General features: G+C 39.3%; 1 protein-coding gene across 8 annotated transcripts in view; it reads left to right on the top strand.

The window, feature by feature from the left end:
- The window catches only part of fat3a (FAT atypical cadherin 3a), a 176,872-nt gene that overhangs the window by 154,693 nt on the left and 2,350 nt on the right, over positions 1-19,829 (top strand). For 4 of the 8 annotated variants that reach the window (XM_085244878.1, XM_085244875.1, XM_085244876.1 and 1 more), the window contains 9 exons: positions 192-326; positions 461-615; positions 6,483-6,716; positions 8,320-8,566; positions 11,100-11,253; positions 11,946-12,658; positions 12,973-13,086; positions 14,257-14,316; positions 14,718-14,753. In XM_085244878.1, coding sequence (XP_085101004.1) covers positions 192-326; positions 461-615; positions 6,483-6,716; positions 8,320-8,566; positions 11,100-11,253; positions 11,946-12,658; positions 12,973-13,086; positions 14,257-14,316; positions 14,718-14,753 — 1,848 coding nt within the window. The remainder of the gene's footprint in view (positions 1-191; positions 327-460; positions 616-6,482; positions 6,717-8,319; positions 8,567-11,099; positions 11,254-11,945; positions 12,659-12,972; positions 13,087-14,256; positions 14,317-14,717; positions 14,754-19,829) is intronic. The other 4 variants (XM_085244880.1, XM_085244879.1, XM_085244877.1 and 1 more) reach the window with 3 other exon arrangements.

Here is a 19,829-nt window from a genome sequence, read left to right as displayed (position 1 = left end):
AAGTAAATTAAAGTAATTTTATCCAGTTGCACTGCAGCTTAGGTTAAGTGGAGTGAGTTGGGTACTTGCTAAACTCCCCTTGCTGTCTTTGTTTCTTCTATTGTTTCTTACTGTGTTTCATTGGGATCGTTTCTCAATAGTTTCTTACTTTCTGTCCCTGTGTTTTGTGTGCATGTGTGTATGTATGACAGATGACAGCTGTTCTGTCCTGTCAGAACAATGCGAGGACCAACCCTGTCCACCAGACATGCAGTGTGTTTCAATAGAGGCCAATAGAGGGCGTTATGCATGCCAGTGTCCACAAGGCAAACTTGGAGAGTGTGCAGGTACATATGTCAGCAAAAGAGAAACAATCCAAAGTCAGCATGAAACTAAAAAATGCAAGAACAACAAGTAAAAACTAACTGTAATGTAACTCTAGAGTAATGTCTAACATTTGTTGTTGTTATTTTTGGTGCAGGACATTCATCTTTGAGTTTCTCAGGTAACAGCTACATCAAGTACAGACTCTCTGGCCAGCTGCAAACAGAGTTGAAACTGAGCCTGAGGATCAGAACACTGCAGAGCCAAGGAATTATCATGTACACACACACTGAGCCCTGCACTGTGCTTAAGGTACATTCACACATATTACTGTAGTGTTTCCACCACTGCAAAGGACATTTTATTGATAGTCATTTGTTGAAAAGTAACCCATCATGTCATATCATAGCATATCATATCATTAACAGAAGCCTAAATCTTATGCTACTGAGCTCTTGAGTCGTTAAAATAGTCTAGTCTTACTACATTTAGTAAACTCTTTTAAATTGAGTTTTCCTATGCTTATGTTTTATTTGTTCATATTATCACTTTGTTTTTGTTCAAATTGATTTAAACTAATTTTACTTTTTTGTATTAAATTCAGTTTTGTTTTTACTTAAAACTTAAAAAAGTCTGTTCATATTGTATTTTATTTTACTGAGCAGCACGCCATTCCACCTATTTAAGCTATTTTTTAATGTATGTTTGTCATGTTTACCTTAGCTGCTATAATCTTATCTGTGTTTAGAACCTGTCATGCAGTTAAGTCCAGGTCAAAGTGTTTCACAGGTGATTGACAAGCCAAATAAATAACGTGTCATAATAAGAAGATAAAAATAAACTGAAGAGAATAAATCATTAGATTAATTAATTATTTGATTAAATAAATGAAAATTTAAAACAATCTAAAAGCAGAGCAAGAGTGTAAGATAAGATACATGAAGATGGCGGTGTGCAACGTCACAGTGGCTCTACACTCTTTTTTTCCTTTTTGCATGTTTTTTTGTTAGCGCTAATTTCACTTCTGTTTTTAAGGATATATAATATGAAAACTTTGCATAAAACATCCCGCAAATATTTCAGAAGTATTCGGAAGAGAGGCGAACAGTTTAAGTCTACTGAAAACTGAAACTTTGTCTCTGTTTTAACAGAGACAGAGTGACACTGAAAACTCACTAGATCATGACTTCAGCCTCAAACACTCCCAAACAGCCATGGCAACTCATGGTATCATCACTAAACATCTTGTAGCAGTTCATGGTACAAAAGGCTGCATCATGGCATTGCTTCGAAATGCAGCAGAAAGTTGTGACAGCACCACTTTGGAATGTACCCTAAACAGTCATCAATCACAAATGCCACCACAAGTTATGGCATCATCTCAAACATCTAAACATCACCCTTAAAGAGTTACAGGAGCTTGTGGCTTGACCTCTAATGGCAGGTCAATCCAACTGATGGTGTCACAACCTCAGGGGTCAGCAACCGTTAAGACCCAAAGAGCCATTTGGACCCTGTTTCCACACAAAACAGAAACACTGGGAGCCGCAAATACTTTTTGACATCTAAAATTAAGATAATACTGTATATATTGTTTTTTACTTTAATGCTTTGTGTGAAACAACTAAGGTGTGTTGCTTATGAAATCCATGAAGTGCTACAGAGAAAATTACATTTTATTTATGTAATTAAGACATTTTGAACTCTTAAAGAAATCTAACAAAAGGAAAGACACCCAGCTGAACTAAAATGATCCATGTAGCAAACAAAAACTGTTGTGAGCCGCCACCCTTATATCGCCTTTGGGCTTTTGGAGCCTTGACCTGACTTTTAAAAAATAATTGGAAAAAAAGCACTATGCTGCTAAAAAATTAAAAATAAATATTTGCAAAATCCTGCCTAAATATGTATTTTACCTGGTTAATGTGTGTGGCCGGGTGTGGTCTGCAGCACTGCTGCAGGGGAGGCGGACGCACCAGAGCAGCACCCACAATCACGACTCGCCACCTTAACGTCTGTGCTATCTATGCTGTTGTTGGTATATGTCGGGCTGTGAGCTGAAAAGCTACAGCCGGCTGTATGCGTACAGCAACAGTGTGTGAAAATTGGTCAATAAAGAGATGCTGAAAAGCATGTTCATGGAAACATCGTCGGGTCTGCCGTGATATGTTTACAATGGGGCTGTACTTTCATCTTTACGCAGGACTGTAAGCTGCCATCTGTGAGGCGTGAGCGGTGTTTGTTTTTAACATTCTCACGGTGGAGAATAGCTGCTGACAATGTGGACCCGAAGATCCATAACTGGCCTACCTGGGGTTGAAAGTCTCGATAAATGCACGGCGTTTCGGCGGGTACACCGGCTTCCGCGAGTGTGACGCTTATTTTGAGCGATGAAAAAATAATAAAATATCATTTTATTTTTATATTACAATGTCACAACAATCTTCCAATTTAGAACTACAAGTTAAAAAAATAACTAACAGAAATAAAATACACTTCAGCTAAATACTTCTAATTTATTTTCCCAAACCACGCGGAGCCGCACTATAAGGACAAAAGACCCCTGCACTACCTGTACGACTACTAGGTGCTAATACCACACTTTAGCAATTGATCCAGAGCGACAGCTAGCTCATAGGATTGCAGAACTCTCAGCAACTTTATCTCCACTGCTACTTCTCTCTATTATAAACAAAATGGTTCAACTGAGGTTACAGATTGCTACACAACTTTGAACCAGGAATGTTGCATTCTTTTAATTAGAGACCAATGCAATATCTGACTGTTAAAGACAGACTATTTTATCTTCATTTTATCCTCATGAGTTTGCAGTCAACACGACAATGTCAATGTATAGCCCAACTGATGTGAATGTTAGTATAGTTCTGATCCATCTATGAATGAAATAACCAAGCAGCAAAACATGATGGAGCAGTTTATATTATAAGTCGATATTTCAGTGATAGGGCTTTAAATTATGACTCAGAAATAAGGTGGTAAATTAAGGTCGAAATAAGAAAGCAATAATATGGAAATAGCACATTAATACCACTTAATTACCAAATTAATACCCATGTAGTAGCCAACTACCGTTGATACATATTATTGACACACAGGTATAGCTGTGTAATATTACATTGAAATTCATGTAACTGGGTAATAATTGTACCAAAATAGGAACTAATATTGTGGGGAAAAAAACATGAGTATGGGGCAAAACCAGTTAGCAATAGTATAGTTATATTTTGCTAACAATAGAGAATTTTTCTATACTGCTTTGTGGTAGTATTTTTGTAATAATAAGGTAATATTGGTTGATGCTTTAACATATTACACTATTATTATAATATAACCCTGGAATTATTTTGAAGGTAACATTGTAACTAATATGTGAATGGTGTGACCTATAACCTATAAAAACATTTGGTAGTTTCTGTGTAATAACCAGGAAACAGGACTACAAAACCTGATATTTCTTTCTAATTCCATGTTGAGAGCCTATTAAAGCAAACTTTAAGAAGTTATGAGTCATTATTACCATTAAAGATGAACAGTGGTTCATGTGTATTTGGATTAGTCAAGTCCAAACTGCAGTGGGATTGCTGCTAGTACTGGACTTGGTATGTGGCTTCCTACTAAAATTTTAGTGGTAAAGGCTACAAAACCTGAAAAAAACAAACAAACTGTGATCAACCATTTTAATAGGCACACAGAGGGATCATGCATTTAGCCAGCCACAGAAAACAGCCAGCCACAGATATGCCAAATAAATTTGCAAGGTATGCAGGTGTACCTAATATAGTAGCTGGGCACATGTAGTAGTAATGTGATAGCTGCACACTGACAAACTGTTCTCACAAAAACGAAGTGACTGAGCCCAACCCCTTAAAAACATCCACACCACACCACAATCCCTCCCCAAACTTTACACTTGCCACAGTGCAGTCAGACAATTACGGTTCTCCGGGCAATCCAAACTCATTCATTTGATTGCCAGACAGAGAAGTGTGATTCATTACTCTAAAGAACACCTCTCCACTGTCTAGTGCAGGGGTGGGCAATCTCAGTCCTCGAGGGCCGGTGTCCCTGCAGGTTTTAGATCTCACCTTGGGTCAACACACCTGAATCACATGATTAGTTCGTTACCAGGCCTCTGGAGAACTTCAGGACATGTTGAGGAGCTAATTTAGCCATTTAAATCAGCTGTGTTGGTTCGAGGACACATGGGACACCGGCCCTTGTGGACTGAGATTGCCCACCCCTGGTCTAGTGGTTGCATCGTTAACGATTCTGTATCTGATGTAATGTTGGATGCAGCCCATGGAGATCTTGACACACTGTTCTTGAGCTAATCCGAAGGCCACAAGAAGTTTGGAGGACTGTAGAAATTGGCTCTGCAGAAAGTTTGCAAACTCTGCACGCTATTGATCCATTATTTCACAAAAATTTGTCAATTAATCTGCATACCTAGGTGCTTGGTTGTATACACCTGTGGCCATGAATGTAACTCAAACACCTGGATCTATGATTTGGATGGGTGAGTGAATACTTTGAGCAATATAGTGAATAACCATTAAACTGGAAGAGAGATAAGCATGTGATGTGAGGTAACATAAAAAATCTCAGCCAATAGCAAAGGCAGAGAAAGAGAGGAAATTATGATTAACCAATGAAATGATAACTTTCAAATGAATCAACTCTTTCATTCTCATTGGCTTGCACTTCTGTCAGCAGTGAAGTCAATGAGTTACCATGGTGATGGCCTTCAGTGTGTGTCTGTGTCTGGCATTTGGGCCCGTCTCTGTGAAGGGCTTGACACTCTTCTCACAAAGAATCTAGTAGGCTCTTAATAGTAGGTTTGCATTTTGCAACTTTGATTCCAAGTTATTATACAGAAACTGTCACCCTTGTTTAATGATAATAAGCCACTCCATTAAATATAGTGTGTTACCTTCAGTTTTACCTTCAAAAAAGAATATTCACATGTTGCATTAATCAATACTACCTTATTATTATGAGATTACTACTTCTCGTCACTATGTATACAACCCATCCAATCCACACATGCAAAGTCAAACCATAGATGTTCACAAATTTAGTTTGTGTAATAATGAGAAACTACACAGGGAAGGAGTATTGAATAGATGAAAAAAGGGAGGTGCTAAAATGCATGGAAGGTCATGACAGTAGCTGAAATCTATCAATAACTGGAAAACAATCCTGCCACTTAGTGCAAATTAATATCAGTAGCTTCAGTCCTCATTGATGGCCTATAAAAGTAGTGCCTCATTACCAAGGTTTCACACAAAGAGCATCTAATGTTGAGTAAAACCAATGAGCTCTCTTAAGACCTTTGCCACGTTATTGTTGGAAAACATACTGATGGAATTGATTACAGCAGAATTTCTAAACAAGGCCATACACTTTATAGGCCTAAACTTTAAATGAAGGGCATTTAAAGTTTGCTGAACAAAATTTAGGCAAGCCTGTGAAATACTGGGAGGATTTCACAGTCTGGTCCAATGAAACCAAAATGGCACTCTTTGAATGCCTTAATACACACTAGGCCATAATACACACAAGGTCAAAAGGCACTGCACATCAATCAAAAGCACCATATCAACATTAAAGTTTGGAGGTGTTAATATCATGTTATGGGGCTGTTTTTTAGCAAACAGTACTGGCACTCTTCAAATAATTGAAGAAAGGATGAATGGAAAAATGTATAGGGATATTCTTAATTTAAAAACATTTACTGCCATGTACCAGGATGACAATGGTAGACGCTTCAGTAAGACAATGATCCCAAACACACGGCCAAAGAAACTCAAAATTGGTTTCAGAGAAAGAAAACAAAGCTGCTAGAATGGCCCGGCCAATTATCTGGCCTGAATCCAACTGAAAATCTATGGAAAGACCTAAAGCTTGTGCTCATAGTAAGAGCGTTTAGGATTTGAAGACCATTTGTGTGGAAGGATGGACCAAAATCACACCTGCGATTAGTTTCTCACGATACAGGAGGCATCTTGAAGCTGTCATCACCAACATCTATGTTTTTTCTTACAGTTAAATTTTTTGCAGAATGTTTTTTTTTTTTATGTAACACTACATTTATGTGCTTTGATGTTTCAAAGACTGTGTGTGTGTGTGTGTGTGTGTGTGTGTGTCTCTCCATGCAGTTGGAGGATGGGAAGCTGTGGTTCCAGTTGGCTTGTGGCCTTGGTGGAAATGATGACAGCCCTGACATGCTGGGCATCTCGGGTCGTCGTATCAATGATGGGAGCTGGCACACAATGGCACTTGAACTGAATCGCAACTTCAGCAGCTTGGCACTTGATGACAGCTATGTTGAACGACGCCGTGGACCATCATTTGTACAGAGACTACCTACAACTATCTTCTTTGGAGCACTGGTCAGTTCATGAGTACCTAGGGTTAATAACTGCCTACAAGAGTTATTAACAGCTTTTTCATACTTCATCTCCTTTACACCAGACATGTTGACCAAGGGCAGATGGCAAACGGAAACTCATCCCTTACAATGTTAAATCACTGAACCTCGTTTACCTGTTAATGCTAGCTGTGTTTCACAGATAGTAACTGATCTGAAGACAGTAAAAACCACAGACCTCTAGCAGCTTGCTTCACAGTCAGGTCTTCCCTCTATTTACCAACAAAAATAAGTGGTTTATCCTTAAAGAACAAGCTGCTACCCTCTGAGCTTGTCATTGTTGACAGGGCATAGACATGGCCTCAGAAGAACCAACAATCAGACAACCCCCTACGAGCAAGCACTTTGGTGAGAGTGGGAAGGAAAAACTCCCTTTAAACAGGAAGAAGGCTGTAAGTCTAGCAGGATAGACACAGACATGAGTCCACTGCAGTAACCTGTCGTAAAGCTGTTACTCTACTTTGATGAGCTTTGAAAACTGAGTGAAAATGTTGAAGTAAACCATGGCTCTAGTGGTGATCAGTTAGCTATTTTACAACTGTTCGAAGGTTGGAGATTGGCCTATAATTAGCTAAGACAGCTTGGTCAAGTGATAGCTTGATATCATCTGTGAAAATCTGAGACTATTTTTTAGTAACTACATGAATGTTGAATCACTCACAATTATTTTATCTGAACTGATCACTAAGTTAAAAAGACTGAAATTTGAGATAGAAAATCTGAGTGAGTGCCATTTGGACAATAGATAACAACACATAAAACTGGCTTTTGAGTTTTCCAGCAGTGGTAGACAAGGCTAAGCGTGAGGCTTTTCAATGAATTAAAACTCTGTCTGGGTCTTTGGTTGATTAATAAACTGGATACCTTTCAATTCCCATTCTCAGCCTGTGGACTCTAACAGTTAGTTTGCTTGGGGGTCTTGATTCTAACATAACCTTAACCAGATTTCTGTAAGGCAAAGTAAATGAATTGATGATCAGTTATTAATTCATGTACTAACAGGGACTTAGAAGAGAGATGTAATGTTTAATAATCCACATTGCACTGTTTTACTCTTTGGTGAAGCTGTGCATATTATATTATTCATCCTTTGTGGTTTTTATGTTATGTTTAAATCGGTTTTTGCTGATTTTTGGTTCGTTTTTGTTGGTTTGGAAACAAAGTTTGTGGATGTGGATGTGGTTTTGGGGGGATAACAGGAAGTTGAAGCTGAAACTCTGGATAGTCACATTTGTGTGGTTTAAGAACATTGGCCAGATTTCTAGAAATGAGCATCAGGTCCAAAGTGGGATGGTCTCTCCTAACCACACCAGGTTTTTCCCAGAAGGTTTTTCAATTATCTATAATCAATACACATATAAAAACAAATTAGTATATACCTGATTTTTAGTTTTTAAATAGTTCAGGCGTTTCATCTCGTGTAATTTGGGTAATTCTTGAAAACAGGATAATTTTAAAAATAAATACATTTTATTTTTACAAGCTTTACTATGTAGGCTGACAGGAGTACCTGCAGACTATGTCAAGCATTTTAACTCAAAATTCCTAACCCTTGTTGTTCTTAGGTGCAGCCCCCAAACTCTCGTAGCCTCATGGAATTCCAGAAGGACCCCCGGGTGCTTTATGGATTCCAAGGTTGCCTGGACTCTGTAATGCTGAACAACAATGAGCTCCCATTGCAGAACAAACGTTCGCAGTATGCAGAGGTGGTGGGACTGACAGAGCTGAAACTGGGTTGCATTCTCTACCCTGATGCATGTCTGCAGCAGCCATGTCACAACGGAGCTACTTGTACAAGTCTACCTGCTGGTGGTGAGTCATAGAAAATAAATGAAACAGCACAGTCACCTCAGAAAACACAAGGCTGCAGAGGTCTTTCATGACATCTCAATCTTTCAATGAGTATACATTGAAAGATTAAGGTATTAGTTTCCTTACTACTCTTATCCCTGGATGCATCAACCGCTGAGTGTGTGATTGCACATATAATGAAGCACTGAATGATTGTGTGTGTGTGTGTGTGTGTGTGTGTGTGCGTGTGTGTGCGTGCGCTGTAGTGTAAAAGTGCTTCTCGAAGTAGTATGACTAAAAATATAAATCCCAATCCATTTCACCAAAGCTGTGTGCATTAACCATTTTTCTTAAAACTAATCTGATAATGTTTTGATGTATAAAGTAGATAAGTCTATTTTTTTAAAGTTCATTCGAAAGGTTATGATTCTCTGAAATGTATTGTGTATACATATTATATTTTCCACTATTTTGTGTGCATTTGCAAGGCCTGTCTGAAGTTATTAGCAGTATTACATGGCATTTGTGCATGTGTATACTCACCTAAATTCCCAAAATGTGTGTATGTGTTTCGAAACCCAGATGAAAATTAGACTGGTATAAATCATTTACACACTACAAACTACATTACACCCATTCACACACATTCATACAGGACTTTATTTTATCTACTACACTGGGAGCTTTCTGATCAATTTATTGGTCCATTTAGTGCAAGACACATTCGCAGATTCACAAACATACTTATAAAGCTGTTTTATTCTTTCTAACACACACACACCACTCTGCCATGTATGGATTAGATGAAATAGGATTTAGTGTATTACCCCAGGACAAAAACCACAGACTTTTAGGTTAGTCTACCACCTGAGGGTAGAAGCTCCTCTTGAACCTCTCTGTTCTTGCCCGGATGATGCAGAACCTACTGCCTGATTGCAGAAGTTGGAACATTTTATTGCTGGGGTTGAACAGGTCCTTCAATATGTGAGCTGCTCTGGACAAGCATCTCCTGGTGTAAATGTCCTGTAGGGAGGGGAGAGCAGTCCTGCAGCAACGTTATGTTGTACAGATCACTCTCTGAGGAGCTTTTATGTCCTTGACACAGCTGTTCCATACCAGGACGTGATGTTCTGTGTGAGGATTCTCTCCACAGTGCCTAGAAAGTCCTGAGGATCCCTGGAGAAACCCTGAACTTCCTCAGTTGTTGTAGGTGGTACAGGCGCTGCCAAGCCTTTTTGGACAAGACCTGAATGTGGGCAGACCATGTCAGATCTGAGGAGATGTGGACACCAAGGTACTTGAAGGACTGTACCCTCTCCACTGGAACTCCATTGATGATAATGGGCTTGTAGTCTCTGTTGTTGGAGTTGGCGCCCAACACCACTGTGTCATCAGCAAACGTCACAATGGTATTGGAGCCTTGAGTGGCCATAAAGTCTGAAGTGTAGAGGGAGTAGAGCAGTGGCGAGAGTACACACACTTGTGGCGCTCTTGTGTTGATGGTGATGCCGTCGGAGACGCACCTGCCCACCCTCACCACCTGAGTTCTGCCAGTGAGGAAGTTAAACACCCATGCACACAGACGGCTGTTGAGTCCTAGATCCCTCAGCTTTGTGAACAGTCTGCCGGGCACTATTGTGTTAAACGCTGAAGTGTAATCAACAAACAGCAGTCTCACATAGTTACCCTGTTTCTTGTTCATGTGGCTAAGGGTGGTGTGCAGGAAGTCAGTGCAACTGTCCGGTAGTCATTCCAGCATGAGGGCTTGTTGTTCTTGGCCACAGGGATGATGGTTGATCTCTTGAAGCATGTTGTTTTTGCTCTGCAACAAGGGTCCCTGGTCCCGTTTAGAGTGTGTTTTCTTCCCATGTTTGCATGAGTTTTCTGCATTAACTCTGCTCACTCCCACCATTTAAGTACGTACTACATCAATGTTGCGTAGCTAGGCCCAGGATGCTTTTACCAAATTGTTTTCAACCCAAGTAGTTCACTCCCCTATGAAATCAGGGTTAATAAATATTAGATATATTTATTCAGCTTTAGGTAAGAAATATTCCACTTGGTGGTATATTTTCCTTTTTGGGAGTGGGGCTATCCCCTGGGTCTGTTTTTTCTGCATATTTGTGAAGATGTGTACAAGTCACGTCTTCTATAGTACTGGATCTACACCCCCCCCCCCCCCACACACACACACACACACACACTTGTCCTATTTACTTGTATAATATGTGTGTATATATAAATAAATTATGTATTATTTTAAATAATCTAAGTATATAGAGGGATTAGAGGGTTTGCAATAAAATGAAAGCCAGGAGGGGAGAGTGAGGCAGAGGACCAATATACATGACTGCAGGGCAGTCTGAGCAATAATGTGGCTCCCCACCTCCATCGAAGCCAGCCCCCAGCACCTTTAATGAGTCCTGTAGTGCTCAATCTAAAAATGATATTATTTTAGGTCAAAATTGTGTGTGTGTTTGTATAGAAGTGAGTGCTGTACATTAAAAGAAGTGATCTGTTCTTAATGAAGTCTTACACTTTGTCTGTCTCCCAGGGTTCTCATGCAGTTGTAAACCCCAGTACACTGGGGGGCACTGTGAGATGGAGATAACAGCATGTGTTCCCAACCCGTGTCATAACGGCGGTGTGTGTAAGCCCATTGGCAATGCATTTCTTTGCAGCTGCAGGAGAGGCTTCAGGGGCCTGACGTAAGTCTGAGTGAAAACACACAAACCTGGCATGCACCATTCTGAACAGTTGAGTCACTCTGTACAAATGTCATTCTTACACCCGTTAGCAATGTCTCTTCATTCAGATCCTAGTGTAGCAGAGGTCTATTGCTGCTCACTGAACAGTCACATTAACAATATGATGAAAAAAAAAAGGTTGTTTACAAATGATCAAATCCAACAGTTATCAGACAAACATAAAACATTTAGTGCATTATCTTTCATTTGGTTATTAAGTGTAACTCTGCTCACAGCGTAGAGATTAGGGTGACCACAGATTAGAAAGTGGTCACCTGGTGTCTACGATTTAGGACAATTTTGTTTTTGGAAAATTTCAAAGTTTGGAAAGTTGTTCAAATACTATATCTTTGAGAACTGATGAGTCTGTAGTTTTCAAAGCAATTTTTTTTCCTACATAAATGTTTCCCTTTTCATATATTTTAATTATAGGTGAAATGACTCTTCTTTTTTTTTCTTTCTCTTTTTAACACATTCTTCTCTCTGATTTTATTAGAAGATAAATGACACTATAATATGTTGATGGTTACAAACATCAGAGAAAGGTATTAATGTGAGGCTACATATGGATACATACTTGTGCACTTTTTTCTTTATTGACAGGCTTTTCACACTGGTCTCTTCCATTCTATTTCCATCCTTTTATCCTGCAGTTGTGAGGAAGATGTGAACGAATGTGACCGCAGGAATCCAGAGGGGGAGTGTGAGAATGGTGGCACCTGCATTAACACTCACGGCTCCTTCTACTGTAACTGCACGGCAGGCTTTGTGGGTCAGCGCTGTGGCCTGAGGCCTGTTGTTGTCCCCGACATGCAGGCTGGTCATGCTGTGGTTGGTAGGGAGGAGCTTATTGGCATTGCTGTCGTACTTTTTGTCATCATCACCCTCATCATCCTCTTCATTGCATTCCGCAAGAAGGTCTTCCAGAAAAACTACTCGCGGAACAATCTATCTCTGGTGCAGGACCCAGCCACTGCAGCACTCCTTAACAAGGCCAATGGTGTTCAGTTTAAGACCTTACACTGCACCTCAGGAGACCCTCTCAACCTGTACTCAGAGCCAGGTATGGAGTCTGCCATGTTGGGAGGGGGTGGGATGATGGGACCTCCACAGGTCCCTGTGAGACCCATGGCATACACGCCCTGTTTCCAAGGAGACCCACGTTCCACGCTAGAGAAGATGGCAGATGGACGCAGTGTGGAACATACAGAGATGAGTACCTTTCACCCTGAGTCACCAAGGATCCTTTCAGGAACCACTAGGAGAGGGGTGGTGGTGTGCAGCGTGGCCCCCAACCTTCCACCAGTCTCACCATGTCGCTCAGACTGTGACTCCATATGCAAGAGCCCATGGGATAATGATGAGTGTGAGTGAATTTTATACAATTTGTCTCCTAGTTAGAATAAGTCACTCTTGGTTTACTGAGGCATTGCAGTGTTTACTATGCAGGTTTATTCATGAATTATAGAAGCTTTGTACTAACATTAAATTGTATTTTGCTGCTCAGTCAACAATCCCAGATGTTTGTTTTTTTTAATGCAGGCTGTAGGACAGGTACACTATCAGTTACAACTGGAGCCACTGAAGGCACTACCTAAATATGATGTCTTGATAAATGTTTTTGCACAACATACACAGAGTTGTGCTTGCTTTACAATCTTCCCTGACTTTTTCCTACAGGTAAGGTGGGCGACATGGCAGAAGAAGTAACATGTTTCTCAGGAAGCAACAAAGGCAGTAACTCAGAGGTCCAGTCACTGAGCTCCTTTCAGTCTGATTCTTGTGATGACAATGGTAAGACACACCCATTAGAAAAGTGCTTCATGATTCTTTGAATACTCTAGTTTGCTTTTGTTTAACTTTTGGTTGCAACAGGAGTTGCTTTCTTCTTTTTATTCGTTTTGCTCACCATTATCCATGCAAAACCAGCCCGTCACATTTGGGTTTCACCTGTGGGACAAAATGCTTTTGAAATATTTGTGAATATTCTTATACGAAACAAATAAAACCAATAATAATCAGATAAAAATACCGAAAGACACTGTCAGCGTGGGTAGCAGTGGATAGAGAGGGCAATGATGGGTATATGTCAGAGTACAAGACAGGAGATGAGAGGAGAATGAAAAAAAAAAAGGATAATATTTTGTCACTGAAACTTAAACCGTCATCTGCATTGTCCCATAAAATGAAAATGTAATATGTCTTTTTTTATATGGCTGTTCATTGTTTCTTTCAAACGAGAATGTTTCCAAGTATACAGAATTTTAAATGGGAGGTGACATCGTATGGTGACCCGCTGCTGAGTGTAGGAATTCGTGGGATAGATATTCCAAGATATAAAAAGTGGTGAGACAGATCATTCACAGACAAGCTAAGGCGTTTTGGTGGCTTTCCAAACTTTTATTGGTAGTTGTGGCTTTTGTGAAGGAGTTGTGTATTTTGCTTTTGTGTTGTTGTTTTTTTTGTTTGTTTTTTTACAGACAGATTCCTCTGAGTAAATTTTTAATTTTACTTCACAGAATGGTAATTCTTCAGAAATGCTAGTTACATTGTTTAAAATCATCAGTTAATTAACTGGAATTTTTTTCCCCAGTTGTACAAATTATTTTGCCATTTTCTTTCCTGTGCTTGCCAAAGACAGGTGTTAACACACCTGCTCTTTATCTGGCAAAACTGGCAAGAAGCAGAAGAATGTTAGTTTTATAATGTCTTGTTCCCACATGACTTTCTTTGCTTTTATAAATTTTCTTTGTCTGGCAGTGTGTCTTTTTCTTCCCAACATTAAAACAGCAGGTAATCAGGTGAGGTAGTCCTCTGCAGAGATCAGAGAAAGTAGTGGGCAGCCATAATTAATTACTCGGTCATGAGGACACACTTGACCGACAACAGGATGAGCATTTTCAAATCTGAATGCCTATATTTCAGATATATGTTATATATCTGCTCCTTTTCTCTCTCTGCAAGCCTCCATAGTGACCGTCATTCGACTGGTAAATGATGCAGTCGACACAATCGAAAGTGAAGGTACCATGTCTTATCAACTTTGTGTCTCTCCTCTCACTCTCCCATTCTTTGCTAATTTCAATCTTGTAAGTGACGTATTTCACTAAAAGAGGTGTCTTAAGCTATAAGTTGAATGTCCTCTTGCTATGTGGAGCATACTTTATCTTTCATTAACAGACACTCCTACCTACTGTAATTAGATCAGTTTATTGAGTTTATTGTGACTTATTAAGCTGAAGGTTGTCAGGGTTTCATTCCAACTGGTCAGCAGTAGATGACTGCACTAATGGGATACTAGTCCCTACTGCACTATTTTATAGCAAGTTAATCAGGATAGAATTAAATTCCTGCATATAGCTGCCCTTAAATGGCACAGTGCTGGCCATTAACTTTTGTGTCTTGTTGTTTTCTGCATCTGACAGTGTCAGATATGGACCAAGGTCAAACCTTCAATAGAGGTGACTTCCAGCCCACCGACCCCCACCTTTCTTTTACCACACCCTGTCTCTTCATCTTTTCATTTATCTACCTGCAGCAAGTAGACAAAATAAAATGTTCTCAATAAAATCAGCTTAAATAGCATTGTATCAAAACTGGCATGGTATGGGTCATATTAGAATACATGCAATTTACCAGCATATCAGCAAATATATGAACGATATATTTCATTAACACAAATCTTGTGGGAGTGGTCAGTTTTGACATTGCCACAGGGAGGAGCGGCCAGCTAAAGGTAGACAGTGGGTCCTAAGATTGTTGGCAAGATGGAGAGTGATGTTGATAATAAAATTAAGGCTGGATATTTTGAAACTAACAAAAAGAGTGGATAATCAGATATATGGAAGAGTTTTAAAATTGCTTAAAAGAAAAACAGGCACAAATCTAGCACTTCCTGTGCCAGAGACAAAACAGCAGTATTCTAGTACACATTGAATCAAGCAAGAGACACAGACAGTCTAAGTAAGAATGATGTGGCGGTTTGTAGTTTGTGGCTCAACTACAGGGGGCTGGTGGAGGAGTGGGTTTAGAATGTGGTGTCAGGGGAGGCTGACCAACACAGCTGATCTCCATCGTCATGCTTCCCCTATTTGAGTAGGATGCTGGGACCACACGAGAAAGCTGTGTGGTGTGTGCTAAAGTAACAGCACCTGCTATTTGGAACCCAACTAACAGGTGTACATTGCAAGTACACCTTGCCATGCATTCTGGGATGCGGTAGGTCGCCATAGATGTGCGAAGTTCAGTATGGGCTAGCAGCTACCTGTGAAGTGAAGATAAATGTTTCCAATAGTGTGAAATACAGCACCTTCTTTCTGTACTTTGATTGTTCCTTCCCTCAGATACATCTGGCTGCCTAAATGTTCGCACATGATTTGTATTATTGCAGTATTGTGATATTTGCACACTTGTTTCATAGATTGGGTTTTTAACTAATTTGTGGCTTCAGTTTATATCTGTATTTGTGATTCAAAACTGAGATATTTATATTTATTTATTGTGTTCTTGTTCTACTAAAATAAGTTCAGTGGTATATCAATAAATTAATTGGTGTGGGGGGGAGTTCAGGATAAAAGCAGCTGGAGTAGGCAGTAATGGTCAGAAATTTAACTGGAGTGATATTTAAAACAAATTAAATACTTCAGTGCAGGTTTTTTTATATATGGGTGGGAATTTAACACGTTAATTGCGATTAATTAATTTGAAAAAAATAAAATGTTAAAAAAATAATGCATTTAATCGCACTTTGCATTCCAAGCAAAGGGGGGCTTTTGTCAATTTCCTGGTATACCGATTACACTGATGCACACATCAGAGCTACAAAAATGGAAGAATCAGAAGAAAGTGCGTTGGTAGGACTGGTCAGAGGCACATTTCTTTTCAAAAGACTACCCGAGGGAAGCCTTGATAAAAGCATGTTTTTGTGCAAACTGTGCAAAAAGGAGTTTGCATACCACTGAAGCACTTACAGCGAGCGCAGAAACTGTCAGAACTGTTAGCACTAGGAGTCCCAGTTCGAGTACCAACAAACTTGATGAAATGACTGGCTTCAGGACTAAAATTAGTAAGTCAACATCGGACAAACTTACAAATTCTCTTGCAAAATGGATTGCTCTGGACTGTTCCTGGCCCAGTGCATCATTGCCTACCTGATGTTTTTGTTCCAAGGTCGTTGGACTCCTCTCGTTTGTTTTCGTCAGGCACGATACTCATGCACCTCCATTGCGTCCATGGGCTCCACTCACAGCCAGTGTTCAGTTGTGTTGTGATGAAGGATAAACCAGGAGTGAGAATCGAGAGCTCTTGTGTCGTCTTTGCCTCCACAGTCTCACTGGGCTAACCAGGTAGACACAGGGCCCATGGCAATATTACTCTGTTTGTGCTGCGGGACCAGATCCTTGGGGTGGACCAATTTTTCTCTCACTGAAAATGCTATGTCAAGATGAACAGAATCAATTTTGGGGGGATTGTCTTAGCTGGATGATTTAGCATGCATCAATTAGATTTTGGATTGATTCTATTTCTTGCATTTTGGAAAATGAAGTTTCACACGCTATTAATGCTCTTATTTTTATTTATCTATTTACTGCATAACAACATAGATTTTGATGATTGGATTTGTCATAAAAATGCTTTGTGGCAGGCAGAGCAGGGCCCAAATGCAGGACTTTGAAGACAGGGAATGAACATAAAATTAGCTTTATTGCTTTATTTCTTTGTGTGACAATAACTAGAACTAATATGGTCAGAATGATATAAAGATGAAGCAAGATTAATTTCTTAGCTTGCTAACTAATTAACCCTGTAATGGCTGTGACGGGCTGTTCTGTGTTTTACCCTCCAAAAGTTGGACGTACTATAGTGACGTCGCCCGTTGGTTTCTGAAGTTCAGTTTGAATCCTGTAAAAGTGTTTCCACCATTGCCCTTGTTGTGGAAATTTTAACAATAACCTGCAACACACCCAGTGAGCTTCATTTGAAGCAGGTTTAATAAACACATTGCAATGTGGAGAGAGCATCCCAGTGAAACACTAGGATCATCTTTGAATTGTGGCCACCGCCCTTACATCTTATATACAGACACAGACAAAGAACGCAAACTCTTATATGTTGGCCCCTCTCAGGGGGGCTATACCTTCTCCCTCACAGAGAGAATTATGACCTTGTTTTCTGCTTGGCCATCGCCTAAGGATTTACATCCCTGAAAAGGAGAAGGAGTCCCACTATCTGTTTAACGTCTCCCATTACAATGGCCTCGCTGTGTTAACATTCCACATGCATGCAAACTGGTGACAGGAGTGCTCTTACTATAGTAAAGTGAGAAAGTGATATTACTAAACTAATGTGATATGATTAAATATGTGATTAATACATGAGAAAAGAAATCTGCCTCCACACCGTCTTGGTAAGAAGGGATGAGTCTGACTGTAAAACTGGTTGCTCACTGGCTAAGACGCTATCACTGCAAGGTTGTTAGCCAATGAGTCAGAAAGGATGTACATGAATAGTCATCTTGTTTGAATCATGGCATGACCAAGATTTACAAAACAGATTTAAGTTTTTGTTTTTGAATTTATGCAGAATGAATTTTTTTGTGTGAGTGGTCATTGAACACATTCTCCTCTGAATTAGTAATATTTACTTAAGACTGTCTTTTGGCAGTACTCTGCGATACTCCAACTTTTTTTCTTGATCAATACCTAGTAACGTTTCTCTGTTGGTAAAGTACAAACTGAGTTTGAATACTTTTAACTTATAAAGGCAGCAAATGTGGGGGAGAGCAGTGTGTCTGATGAATCACCATGAATTTAAAAATTCTGAACACATTTTAATGACCACTAAATCCCTGGAATTTTTATTTTCCGCAACAACTGATGAACACAGCAAAACCCACCTTTCAGCCTTTTGTCTATATTAAAACTGGGTTTTTTGGAAACCTAGTTTTTATATGTATGTAAATGTGTCTGTCTCAAAAGCATTTGGGTTAGCCTCTGTTTTTTAAATATGCTGTAGGCTATAAATAAAATACATGCAACAGTCAACACAAAAAGGTTCAGACATTTTTCATAGTGCATATTTGAGGTGTATTTTTTCATTTACAACAAATATTTTTTTACACAATTAAGTGAGCTACATACTCATACAGGATACACCTTTGCAGTCTTCTCTCTCCTCTGTCTTCCAGATACATTTTATTATTTCTAAAAGGTGGACTGAGATTGATTTCCAGGTCACAGGAGGAGTATGGAAGACAGAAGAGATGAGAATGCACAAAAACAACAGTAGTGAGAAAAAACGGTTTCCTTTTGTTTTTATCTGATTGTCAGTTTGCATATTCCTTTTGTTGTTTCACCTTTTTGAATTCTGGAATTCTTTTAATTTTTGGATCAGCCAATAAAACATTTTTTTATCGTTCACTTTGCCTGCCTCAGCACTTCTCCATTTGGGAATAACAAGAATAACACTTCTCTCCAGTGTTATGCTTGACTGCCCTTTTCGAAACAGTTTCCAGTGACAACTTTATATACCATCAGCACATTTGTGGAGGAACATTGACATAAAAGAAGCTTTCCCAATAGTTATTTTTATGGTGTATCTATCAGGTGTATAGTCAGGGACAGACCTCATAAATGGTCTGCATTAAAATTAAAAACGAAATCAGAAACAAATGGTTCTTACTGAAATTATTTTGTCTACCTGCTGTATCTTTGTACCCCTATAGCCCTATAGTTTGTCAGTGGTAAATTCCTCATCTCCTTCTCTGGTCAAAGCTTTGTATAGATAAGTTATTCCACAGCTTGTCTTGTGCTGCGCTAAATAGGCCACGGTGGTGACCACTCTACTTTCCACCCTACTGTGCCAGTTCTTGTGTTATTAAGTTTTCCCATTAAGTTTTGTTTGTATTCTGTTTTTATGCATGGAAATCTTTTTTTGTGTTTCACTGGCATTTTTAAACTCATTTTAAATGAAATCTGAATTCAGTTTTCAGAGTCATTAGTCAATTATTCGTTCAGTAAGCCAAACTTAAGTGATAAGAATGAATATTTATGCTATGCCAGAGGACTACAGATACCATGGGAAAGCGTATTCAAGACGATGTATTGAAGTGAGACAGGAAGTTTCTTTTAATCCAAAGAAATTCCATTCCATTAAAACAATTAACCAGTCTAGGTAAGTATATGTCTTGCTGTGATTTCAGGTATGAAAGCTGACCTTAAGATCAAACAATCCACTGGACATACATAGTAAATGGAAGTGTATGCCATGGAAATTGTGACAGTGGTTGGACAAGCAAATATTTAGTCCTTTTTGAAACACCGTAACATAATTTAAATTTGTTTTTATTTTAAGAGCCAGTTCACACAAAGCCTACATTATAGAAAAACCCAGTGATCCCCAGTGGACAAGACAGCTATTTGACCAGTTCTGACCTTTCTGACCTTGCCACTGACTGACAGGAAAGCAAAGAACAAGCACAGAGAAAGAATAGAAACAACATAATAATAAGCATGTGGTAGATTGGTGGGGCAAGTAAA

This window comes from Mchenga conophoros, linkage group LG14 (genome assembly GCF_057382185.1).
Source record: "Mchenga conophoros isolate Kocher_MC1m ecotype Shallow Benthic linkage group LG14, M_conophoros_male_GT1.1, whole genome shotgun sequence".
Lineage (NCBI taxonomy): Eukaryota > Metazoa > Chordata > Actinopteri > Cichliformes > Cichlidae > Mchenga > Mchenga conophoros.
The sequence above is the reverse complement of the archived record's forward strand: the minus strand, read 5'-3'. Positions and strand labels throughout refer to the sequence as shown.